Source organism: Schistocerca nitens, chromosome 5 (genome assembly GCF_023898315.1).
Source record: "Schistocerca nitens isolate TAMUIC-IGC-003100 chromosome 5, iqSchNite1.1, whole genome shotgun sequence".
Classification (NCBI taxonomy): Eukaryota; Metazoa; Arthropoda; class Insecta; order Orthoptera; family Acrididae; genus Schistocerca; species Schistocerca nitens.
In genome coordinates, this window is record NC_064618.1 from 603,845,539 (window position 1) to 603,858,535 (window position 12,997).

Genomic DNA, 12,997 nt, shown 5'->3' on the forward strand with positions numbered 1-12,997 from the left:
TAAAAGCCCTAGGGTGGAGGACACAGAGGGACAAAGGACATGCGCTAAAACTCAGATCAAATGATAAAACCCACCCTCACTAATAAAACGTAAATCTAAAGTTGCTGTTGAGGCACTGTCGCCAACACCAAAGGTAGGGTGCTGGGAAAGTTAAAAGTCCACCGCAGAGCGGCTAAAAGAGGGCAGTCCAGCAAGAGGTGAACGACCGTCATTTGGGAGCCACAGCGACACTGAGATGGGTCCTCGCGACGGAGGAGGTAACCATGTGTGAGCCACATATGGCCAATGCAGAGCCGACAAAGTACAACTGATTCCCTGCGAAAAGCCCGCAGGGAAAACTTCCACACATTCACTGTCTCCTTAATGACATGCAGTTTGTTGTGCATACTGTTACGCCACTCTGTCTCCCAAAGCCAAAAAACCTTGTGGCGAAAGACAGAACGCAGGTCAGTTTCAGCAATGCCCATCTCCAGGAGCAGTTTCCATGTAGCCTGTTTGGCCAGCCTGTCAGAAAGTTCGTTGCCTGGGATTCCGATGTGTTCTGGGGTCCACAGAAACCACTGAACAACTGGACTGTTCCGGGGCAGAGATGGACTCCAGGATGTTCACTACCAAAGGGTGGCGAGGGTAGCACTGGTCGATAGCTTCTAAGCTGCTCAGGGAGTCATAACACAGAAGAAATTACTACCCAGAATAGGAATGGATGTACTGAAGTGCACGAGATATGACTACAAGCTCTGCAGTGAATACACTGCAGCCAGCAGGCAAGGAATGCTGTTCAATATGGCCTCTGTGGACATAGGCAAAGCCAACATTACCATCAGCCACTGAGCCGGCAGTGTAAACAACATCAGAGCCCCAGAACATGTCAAGAATTGAGAGGAAGTGACAGTGGAGAGCAGCAGGGCTAAGGGAGTCCTTAGGGCCATGCAAAAGGTCCAGATGAAGTTTTGGCCAAGGTGTACAGCATGGAGGTGTACATGAATGGACCCCAAGTAGAGGTGGTAAAGGGAAGGACTCCAGTTCAGAGAGAAGAGATTGCATGCGAACCGCAATCGTGAGCCATGAACTGCTGCAAGTGGGAAAAGGAGAAGGTAATTCGGATGCTCAGGAGAACTACGAATGTGTGCAACATAGCTGGCGAGCAGCTGTGCACATCGGATCTGCAATGGAGGGACTTGGGCCTCTACCAGGACACTGGTCACCAGGCTCATTCTAAAAGCTCCCGTCACTAGTCAAATGCCACACTGGTGCACTGGGTCTAGTAAACACAATGCTGAGGGCACTGGCGAACTGTAAACCAGACTCCCATAGTCTAGGCGGGACTGAACAAGGGCTCTGTAGAGCTGCAGCAGCATATAGTGATCTGCGCCACAGTTGATGTTGCTCAGGTAGTGGAGAGCATTGAGGTGCTGCCAGCACTAACACTCAGGCTGACAAAGATGAGGTATCCAAGTCAATCAGGCATCGAAAACCAGTCCTAAGAATCGACATGTCTCCACTGCAGTGAGTGAATCGTCATTAAGATAAAGTTCAGGTTCTGGATGAACGGAATGACGCCGACATGACTTCGTGGCTGAAACCTGGAAGCCACAGGCTAGAGCCCATGAATGTGCCTTGTGAATGGCTCCCTGTAGGCACCACTCAGCAACACCAGTACTGGAGGAGCAATACGAAATCCAGAAGTCATCCGCATAGAAAGAAGGGGAGACAAACGGCCCTACAGCTGCTGCTAGGCAGTTAATGGCCACTAAAAATAGAGATACACTCAATACAGAGCCCTGTGGAACACCATTCTCCCGAATACGGGGGAGGGGGGGGGGGGGGGAACTATGGGAGGCACCAACTTGGACACAGAAAGTATGGAGCAACAGGAAGTTATGGACAAAAATCTGAAGCGGGCCCCGGAGACCCCACTCATACAATGTGGCAAGGAAATTATGTCACCAGGTCGTGTCGTATGCTTTACACAAGTAAAGAAAGATGACAACCAGATATTGGCGTCTGGAAAAAGCTGTTTGGATGGCAGACTTGAGAGACACAAGATAATCAGTGGTAGAGCGACCCTGGTGGAAGCCGCCCTGACATGGAGCCAGGTCACGTGACTCCAGTACCCAACACAACCACCGACACACAATACATTCCAGCAGCTTACAGAGAACGTTGGTGAGGTTGATGAGTCGATAGCTATCTACATCAAGCTGATTTTTACCGGGTTTCAGCACCGAAATGATGGTGCTCTCCCGCCACTGCGATGGAAAGATGCCATTGCACCAGATCCAGTTGAACATGATGAGAAGATATCACTTGTAGTCAGATGAGAGGTGTTTAATCATCTGACAGTGGATCCGATCTGACCCAGGAGCTATATCGGGGCAATGTGCAAGGGTACTGAGGAGCTCCCACTCTGTAAATGGGGCGTTATTGGGCTTACTGTGGCGTGTAGTGAATGAGAGGACTTTCCTTTCCATCCACTGTTTGAGGGTGTGAAAAGCTGGGGGGTAGTTCTCTGACACAGAGGCTCAAGCATAGTGCTTAGTAAAGTGCTCGGCAATCGCATTTGCATTGGTAGAGAGCACACAATCGATGTTAACACCAGGGCCACATATTGGGGTCTGGTACCCAGAAAGACGTCTAATCTTCGTCCAGACTTGGGAAGGTGACATAGGGCACCCAAGGATCGACACGTACTTCTCCCAACACTCGTGCTCCTGTCGCTTTATAAGCAGGCGAACGTGGTCACAGAGCCACTTAAAGGCTATTAGGTGCTCTAGGGATGGGTGCTGCTTATGTTGCTGTATAGCTCACTGACACTCTTTAATTGCCTCGGCGACTTCTGGTGACCACCAAGGGACTGTCTTATGTCGGGGGCACCCTAGAGAATGAGGGATCACGTTTTCTGCCGCAGAAATTACTGTTTTAGTGACCTGTTCAATCACAACATCAATGGTACCACGTGGGGGAGATTCAATGGTGACAACAGAGTTGAAGGCTATCCAGTCTGCCTTGTTTAAAGCCCGTCTGGGTAGGCATCATGGGCATGACGCCAGGGCAGTGACAGGAAGATGGGGAAATGGTAACAGGTTGTCATGTGCTCTCCAGTGGCTGGATGGGAGAAGTCCTGGGCTTCAAATTGATAAATCAATGGCTGAATAACTACCATCAGCTACACTGAAATGTGTGCTGGCCCCAGTATTTAAGAGGCAGAGGTCAAGTAGGGACAGTAAATTTTCGACATCTCTGCCACGGCCAGTAAGCATGGTGTTACCCCACAAGGGCTTATGGGCATTAAAATCTCCCAAAAGTGGGAAAGGTTTAGGGAGTTCATCAATCAGTACAGCCAATACATTCTGGGGAACCGCACCATCTTGAGGGTGATACATGTTGCAGGCAGTTGCTTCCTGTGTCATCCGTATCCTGACAGCCACAGCTTCAAGAGTTTGAAGGGGCACAGGTTCACTACGTAGCGAGTTCAGGACATAAACGCAAACTCCTCCTGACACTCTATTACATTTGCTATGGTTCTTGTAATATCCCCTGTAGCCTCAAAGGGCAGGGGTCCGCACTGCCGGGAACCAGGTTTCCTGGAGGGCAATGCAGAAAGCAGGTGTAAAGCTTAACAGCTGCCGTAGCTCAGCCAGGTGGTGGAAAAAACCAGCGCAATTCCTCAGGACGATGGTGCGACTGTGAGACTGGGAAGGCAAGAAACACTCAATGAGGCAGTCTACGCCTCAGGGTCACCTTCTGCCACTGACTTATTTCCTGAACAGACTATATCCACTGTGTCTGAGGGTCTGGCGAGATCTAGATCCTCAGAAGATGGCAGAATCTTCACCTACTCGGTCACAGAGCTTGTAAGCAGCAGTGGTGTGGGTGCCACCGCAATTCCTTGGGTCTTGGGGGGTCTTCTTTCTGGATTTCTCACGCTGATCCTTGGGTTCCTCTGGCTGGGAGGGCTTCACTGATTCAGTCTCTGGGACTGAGGATGATTGTGAAGTCATACAACCAGCTGCTTTTGGGCATCCTCGAAGGCCAAGATGAAGGCACCGGTGGCAACCTGATTATCCCTTGGACCCCAATGGACACGCTGGACGAAATGAACTCCTCATTGTTCTAAGTTGGTGTGCAGCTCATCGTCAGATGGCAAAAGAAGGTCCCTGTGGAATATAATACCCTGGACCATATTTAGGCTCTTATGAGGTGTGATGGTAACGGTAACATCCCTCAGCTTGTCACAAGTGAGTACTGCACATGACTGGGCAGAGGATGCCGTTTTTATCAAGACTGACCCTGACCGCATTTTGGACAAGCCTTCCATCCCCCCAAACTTGTCCTCTAAATAATCTACAAAAAAACGAGGCTTCATCAAGACAAAGAAGCCTCCATCAGCTCTCATACAAATGAGATACCAGGGCAAATAAGGTTGGCTGCCATCCTTAACCTGGCGTTCCCCCTAAGGTGTGGCCAGGGAGGGGAACGAGTTAGGATCATACTTCCTTGCATTGTACTGAGACTTGGAATGCTTAGGACTGCTGGCATTTCATCACCAGCAAGTGATTGCATGGTACGCTTCATTGCGCATCACCCACCTTTATGCCACTCACTCCAACCAGGGCCCTCCCCACAGGTGTCAACCAGCCGTAGCAAAGGCCACCTGGCAGGATCGCCATTGCCAGGAGTCCCTTTGCCCCCGGGCTGACAGGCATCTACTCCTTGGCATACGTGGGGAGTTAATGGCACAGGCATCAGCAAAGCGATCCCTGTGTAGTCAGGGGGCTGCAACCAACAGGTTACATGGCGGCCCCACTACAACGGGCTGGCTACCTTGCTGGATATGAGGTGCAAAGAATTTCATGGTCATAATCGGCGCAGAAAACGACAGTGCATAGTTTGTGGTGGAAAACGCACCCAAGAAGATGTCCTCCCTCAAGAGATGGACAAGATAAAAGAAAAATCTAAGACAGTGCTACCCATAATCCAGCAAGAGGCATACCAAGACCGCTTCCTGAAGTGGAAACAGCACTGGTAGTGATGTATAAATTGTGGAAGAGAATATTTCAAAGGACACCATGTACAATAAGTAGAAGGTAAGTGAAAAATTTTGTGGATAATGTTCCGGAATTTTTTGAACAGACCTCCTATTTGCATTAAAAACATCATTTGTAAAATTTTTAGTAATGAAAACTAACGTATGTTTTACTGTGATGAAATGGGACAGTAAAACATCCATTTTTTGATTCCTTTAAGAAGTATGTTTGTATTAGAGCAGAACAATTAAATTTCACATTTGTAATAGAGTTGCTAAAGAATATGTGTTGTTGTTGTCTTCAATACGATTAGATTAGATTCAGTTTCTGTTCCATAGATCCAAAAAATGAGATGATTCTTGTGGGTGTGGAACAGGTCAGAAAATATAAAACAATTGAATATAATACTTACTACCCTGATCATTTGTCAGGATATTGTCAAAACAGGTGAATATAATGCGGTTAACTGTAACAGCTAATATTTACAGAATTAACACACTGTCAGAATGAAACACTGTTATGCACTATTAATGAATTTATCATACACAAATACCTAATCTTGACTGTTGTGACCAAGTGCTGTAAAAACTGAAATCTAACAGATATTTTTGCTTAAGCTGGCTTAACAATCACTGTTAAGATATTCATCTGTGGAGTACAAGTTGCCTATCAAAAAATCTTTCAGACTTTGTTTAAACCGTGCTTTATCTGAAACCAAGTTTTGAATGGTTGCTAGCAATTTACTGAAAATGTGTGTTCCTGAATATTGGACCCCTTTTTGCCAAGGTAAGTGATTTTAAGTCTTTATGAACGGGGTCTCCCACTCAAACCTCCCCGATTTCAAGGACCCTGGAGAATAAAACCACAGTAGATACAACACTGAAAAATACCACATTGTAGAACATCTCAAAGAATTTATATTCCCACAAGAGAAGTGCCAAGTATTGTCGCCATAGTGCAGCAAGTGAAAATGGCGACTCCACAGCAGTGCGCTCAAGCAGTAGTGTGGTTTGTAGACACAAAATCACTGATTACTGTGCAAAGAAATTATCGCTGTGTGTATGAATGTGATCCACCAGATGTGAAAACAATTAAGGAATGGTATACAAAGTTTCTGGCAACAAGAAGTGTTCTGAAACATTCTGGCGGTGCACGTTACGGAGTTTCAGAAGAGACGGTGGAGGACATCAGACAAACATTTCTCAGAAGTCCACATAAGTCAATTCATCAGGCATCTAGGTAAATTGATGTACCTCAATCAACATTGCATCGTGTAGTTCACCAGCGTCTTCATATGTCTGCTTACAAAGTGCAAATTCTGCAACATCTGATGCTGTATGACAAACCATGCTGACAACAATTTGCTGCGGATATGCTGCAGCATATTGATATGGATGCCAGCTTCCTTAAAAGAGGTTTATTCTCAGATGAGGCAACCTTTCACCTATCAGGATGGGTTAATAGGCATAGCCTAATGTTCGGATTTGGGGTTCACAAATCCGCACTTTGTCACTGAACATATTCGTTTATAGCCCTAAACTAAACATCTGGTGCGGGTTAATGCAAGACAGGATGGTTGGACTGTTCATCTTTGCAGAACAAACAGTGAATGGGTCAGTGTATCTGGAAATGTCGGAGCAGTTTGTGTACCCTCAGATACAAGACATGCAGCCCAACATCATTTTTCAACAAGATGGAGCTCCACCGCATTGGTCATCGGCTATTCGCAAGTTCCTGGATAGGAAATTTCCCAATCATTGGATCGGACATGGAGGACCTATTGTCTGGCCACCACGTTCATCCAACATTATGCTGCTTGATTTCTTCATGTGGGGATTCATGAAGGACCGCATGTATGCGACCAAAGTGGACAATATTCCTACGCTGCGACATCGTATCACTAATGAGATTGCAATAATAACAAAGGAAATGTTACAAAGAACTTGGCAAGAAACTGAATATAGACTAGATGTTCTTCAAGCTACAAATGGTTCACATGTAGAGGTGTAGTGATGATAAATAAATAAATTCTTTGCGGAGTTCTACAATGTGGTGCATTTTTCATTGTTGTTTCTACTGTGGGTTTTTTCCCCCCTGGGTCTTTGAAATCAGGGAGGTTTGTCTGGCACACCATGTAGATTGTTCTTATTCCTAGTATTGATAATATGTATTGACCTATTGGTTGGAAATAGAGATGTATTACTTGCAGAAAATTTCATTAAGGAGTAAATATACTGAGAAGCAGTGGTTAGAATACAAAGTTCCTCGAACATGTTTCTACATTATGTTCTTGAATTTAAACCACAAATGGTTCTTATCACACACTTTCGCACCCAAAACTTCTGCTCAGTTTGATGAGTTGCCCCAGAATATGACCCCATCTGACACAAAGACTGATTTGATGGAGCTCTGCATGCTCCTCTACCCCATACAAGCCTCTGTATCTTCAAATAATTATTGCAATACATATCCTTCTGAACTGCTCACTGTATTCATCTCTTTGTCTCCATCCACAATTTTTAACCCCACTTCCCTCAAATACAAAAGCAGTAATCACCTCAGAATGTGTCGTATCGACGACCTCTTCATCTAGTACAGTTGTACCACAAATTTCTTCTCTCCACAATTCTATTCAGTACCTCCTCGTTAGTTACATAACCTACCCATCTAATCTTCATCATTCTTCTGTAGCACCATATTTAAAAGGTCTCTCTTCTCTTTTCGTCTAAACTGTTTATAGTTCATGTTTCACTCCATGTATGGTTACAGTCCTTACCAATACTTTCGAAAAGGACTTCCTAAACTTAAATCTATATTTGATGGCAAATTTCCTTTCTTCCAAAACTCTGTTCCCGTCATTGCTAGTCATGTTTTATATCCTCTCTACTTCAGTCATGTCCTTTGTTGTCTGACAGAATTACAATTTCATCAGCAAATCTCAACGTTTTTATTTTCCCCCTCCTCCCTACTCCAAATTATTATTTTTTCCCCTCCTTTACTGCTTGCTCAATGTATAGATTGTATAACAACAGGAATAGGCTACAGCCCTGTCTCAGTCCCTTCTCAACCAATAGTTCCCTTGCATGCCTCTCGAATTTCAGAACAGCCATCTGGCTTCTGTAGAAGCTGTAGATAGCTTTCCAGTCCCTGAATTTTAATCCTGCTACCTTCAGAATCTCGAAGAGAGTGGTCTACAGAAGCGTCCGATCCCATGCGTTTGCTTTGACCCGTGACGTAAGGGTGTTGTCGTGCATGACGTCATGATGGCGCGGAGTTTGGTGGCATGTTTGTAGATGTCGTCATGTTGTGCTCTCTGGTGGTATGTTCAGGGTTTTCGTTTGTGTGGTGTAGTGGGCTCAGTTTGCTATTGCTCATTATCAAGAATTGTTTGAGTGTCAGCTGTGTTTGTAGTGGAATTCATTTCAGTGAGTTATCGATTTTGTGTGAAGGTTAATTTAGTGTTGTTCGCTGTACATTGTGTGGTAATTTTATCAAAATTAATCGTTTGTTTTTGTTCAGGAATGGATATGACGGATAAAATTAACACTGCACAGGTCAATGGAAGTGTCCGATTCCAGATGATATTGTGTTTAGTGGTATATGGGGAGTTTTGTGATGTTGGTTTTTTTCGTAGTTTTGTATGGGGGTGGGTGTCTAAATTTGTTTATATTTAGTTTGTACCCGCCCAAAAACACCCCATTTTCCGCACTTGTCCTATTAGTGTCATTAGGCTATTTGTGGAAAGTGTGTGTGTTTGCTTTTCGATGTATTTTCGTCCTCATAATGTGTACGTAATGATTTTATATGTGCCATATTGGAATCGTGGTTTATGGTTGTTTCCGTCATAGTCTATTTGTGACATCATGGGTCAAGGCAGACGGGTGGGATTGGACGCTTCCGTATTTCCCTAAGTCTACAAATTCTATAAGAGTAGATTTGCCTTTCCTTAACTTATCTTCTACGGAACAGAGAATTTATTGTAACATAGGCCTATCTTAGAAAACTTGTCCTCTGAAATGGTTGTTCAAGAGCATGCTTTTTTATTAGCAGATACCAAGGGTAAAATTCACGGTTACAAAGGAATTGCAGTATTCTTGTGTGCATATTATATAATGTACGTAATTTTGGACTCTACAGCAAAAAATTTACTAGTAAACAGATTAGAAATCATATGAGTTTTGTTTCACTCTTTGTGTACTGGGCCAGCAGGGTTTGTAACAACATTTTGAGTAAGAGTTAAATGATAACTGACCTGTGGGTATGAACTAGCTGGTTCTGGGATCAGTTGTGGAGACCACTGTGGTTTTGGTAATTGAAAAAGAAGTGCTACAGGCTTCTTTTTTAAAAAAAAGAAAGGGGGGAGGGTGATCTCTGACTGATCTAAAGTTTACACCTTATAGTAAATTTGGCTTTCACTGATGGTAATGTTTTGTGAAGACTAAAAAACAAAGTGACAGTGTGGTTTGTTTCATAAGCTGAATTTTAAGTCTCCCCAAAACTGGATGGCTGTCGGCTTTCAATTCTGAGAATAGCAAAGATATTCCATGCACAATAGGCCCTACAGTCCTACCTCATAGAAGCCTGTGGTATTTGAACAAACTGATGAGCTGACTGAAGTATCAACAACCATCTTAAGCTGTTGGATTTGGTAAAATGAAGATGGAACATTGACACTACGTATTACACGCTGATCTGGAGTTTCAAGTGATGGATGAGAAAACAGCAGTAATGTGAAACTCAGCTCTCTCTCCGTTTGTTCAAGAAGAGTCAGAAGGCAGTAGTAGCACCCATATTGATGCTGTGTTCCATATTTTTTTTAGAATATGTTTAATTTAATACAAATCCACATTATTTAGGCCTACTACTCAATAAAGTAAAATTTAATGTAATGTAAGACAAGTTTTGTGATTACATTTATGATTTTCTAGGTTTCTTTAACAAACTCAAAAGAAATAAGCATTGAGATATGAAATCGTCTTCATCCATAGAACCACCCGAAGGAAGTGTTACAATAACTGTAGCCTAATGTTAACCACATATGGTTCAAAAATAACCTATTCAACACTTTTCACTATAGAAAAGTAAAACTGCAAGCAAATTCAGAAAACCCACATCCGATAATGGACAAGTCACTGATGAGTATTTTGACACCCATCATATTGGCTACATAAATTGTGAAAACTCAATGTTTAACTGTCTTTAATATAGAGAAAACAGTAAAATATATCCAGTTACACATCCGGACTGATATTAGGGGGAACACTAGTAAAATTAGTTGTAAAAAAAAGTAGAGGGCAGGCACAGTGCTTAAAGAACTCTTGAGGAAATGTAAGGGACACAAAGCCCCACTTAACAAATTATTTAGTAAGGCTTATCTGGAAGGACACATTACCAAGTATGATGAACACTGAATATAGTCAAGATTCAAGGAAGACCTGTGCACTGTGTCGTGTGTGTTTAGCCGGTGCAACACTTTCATTGAGATTCCCATCCAAATCCACTGTTATTTTTGCATCCCCAAGATGCTTCTGGTTAAAATAAGATTCCACAAAATGTCAAGCAAGGCACCACTTCTTATATCACAAAATGATCATGACTCAAATAAGCGAATTCTAGCCTAAATCTATGGTCACCAACAATTTCCTCATTGACACTATTTGCAAAGAAAATATTTAGTATGCTGGGGGTGGGGGGTGGGCAGGGGGCTGGCACACAGAAATGATAGTGGTACATGCCGTTCGCCATGCCATCACACCATAAGAAGGCTTCTGGAGTACAAATGTAAATCTATAACGGTGCTTTCCAATCCTTCCGTAAAATTCAACCAAATAATTCACAGAACAGTCGAGTCTTTTTGGTTATATCTGCGAAAGCCACTGTCTCTGTTTTATAATTAATGACTGAAATTTTCTGCTACTCCTCCATGCTTTAGAGTATTGCCCACATATCTATTAATAATAGCAGTATTGACATGTTAAAGGTACCAGTACTTTAATGCAATTGGTGTATGGGCGCATCAATGATCTGAAATGTCAAATTTTATTTTTATTAAGAGATCTACTTTAAACATGTCTGACCAAGTAAGTTGCCTGGGAGCAAGTGCAGATGCAAATTATGCATTCTTATACTATTATTTCACTAAAATTTCACACACCTGTCTTGAAACATGTAGGAACATTTTTATGCATTTATTCGATTGATTAGTTTTGTTGATTTACACTCTGCTATGGCTGATTCTTTGGTTCTCTTTTAAGAATGAGAGAATTTTCTAACACTGTTGGCTGCACGACTACAGCTTCCTAATTCTGTATCCAACTTATTAATTTTAGTAATTTCTTGAAACTTCTGGTTGTAATCGTCAGCATTTGTGTACTATGAGGCTATAGTTACGACATTTAGTTCGTTCAACCAGTGTCCATAGTAAAAAAACATGTAACGAAAATAGTTCGAATCATTCCACCCATAGGAACGTACTAATTATCACAGGTTCCCTCCCTTCTGGTCCCCCATATGGTCGGTAACTTGTCATCCGGGAATTACTGTTAACTAACAAAGAAACAACAATACCAAATAGGGTCCTTACGTCAACATATATATTTTCTCTGTTTTACGAGAACGAAAACAACATAAGATTGTGGTCTGTAGGATCGTCCAGATACTATCAATTCTGTATGTATTATACTTACTTAACGCTAATAAAATGCTGCAGATAGGATTAACATGCTCCATAATATCCAGACAAGCTCGTTCACATGTCTTCTTATCGCGAAATTGCTGATTGTATATCACTACACTATTATTCCTATTTCCCAGCGGGGAATTCAACATCATTTCTTGAAAATGTTCACAAACATCTGCATCGGATTGTTTTTGGACTTCTTCAAAGACTTCATTTTGCGGTACCCCACCAGGAAACTGCTGAGAAAACACTCTCAGACCGAAACATAATAGGGTGTCTTGCTCCAAAAAACTGTTTTTTGTTATATCATACACTTCCTGACATTTTTTAAATATGTTCTCAAAATTATTTAAACCATCAGGACGCTGACGGGGTTGGGGTATACCAAAAATACAAGTACAAGCACAAAACATTAAAAGGTGTACGGAATACGAAAACAAAGTCTTCATTGCTGATACTAAAGACTTGAAACGAGATAACAATACAAACTTCCCACTCTAACCTCACTTAGCTAAACACTGCAGACAGTCCAGAACACCACTTTTCACGCCAATAACAAATACAACTGTTCTTCAGTACGCCAACATTTGAAAACAAGTAGACTTTACTTTCTTGAAATTACCCAGCAGCAATGACTTCGACAGAGATTGTGAACAACGAAAATTTATTTAGTAAATTTATTACCGTGCAGTTATCTCTAGTGCTTTTAAAACGCTACTCCTGAAATTTTCAAGAACGTGAATAAAGTCCAGTCTGGTCGGTGGTGCCACACCTGCTTTCTGCACATGGTCGGTAACTAGTCATCAGGGAATTATTGTTTACTAACAAAGAAACAACAATACCAAATAGGGTCTTTACGTTAATAAACACTTTATGTGTAATTATGTAGTAAGCAAATCAACGGGAAAAACGTTAAAACGTTGCTGCACTCTTCCTAGGACCCAGAACTGTAAAATCTTAGTACGATTTACAACTTGAAACCAGCAATGTATGATAACATTTGCCGTAGCTACTTTTGTCAACATTTCAACCTTAGCAAGAGAAAGCTTTTTATGGTTTATTTCCACGCTACTTTTCATATACTTTCAGTCAAAATGGAATGAGCGTGATATGGAAGTGTCTTGATTATGATATGCCGTTACACCATAGGCAGTTCGCGGATCTGGTAGCGAGTGTTTTTTTTTTTTCTACAGGTTCTATTAACACCATTTCATTCACGCTATGTTTGAATTTCGCTCAAGGAACATTTCTCTCTATAAAAAAAAATATCAGTTTTCTCAGCATTGTTGGA

The 12,997-nt window shown here is 42.4% G+C and overlaps 1 protein-coding gene across 2 annotated transcripts in view; it reads right to left on the reverse strand.

Moving 5' to 3' along the window:
- The window catches only part of LOC126259602 (trans-Golgi network integral membrane protein TGN38-like), a 74,008-nt gene extending 61,736 nt beyond the window's left edge, over positions 1-12,272 (reverse strand). For both annotated transcript variants that reach the window (XM_049956513.1, XM_049956511.1), the window contains exon 1: positions 11,714-12,272. In XM_049956513.1, coding sequence (XP_049812470.1) covers positions 11,714-12,155 — 442 coding nt within the window. In that variant the 5' untranslated portion in view covers positions 12,156-12,272. The remainder of the gene's footprint in view (positions 1-11,713) is intronic.
- Between the last annotated feature and the right edge of the window lie 725 nt (positions 12,273-12,997).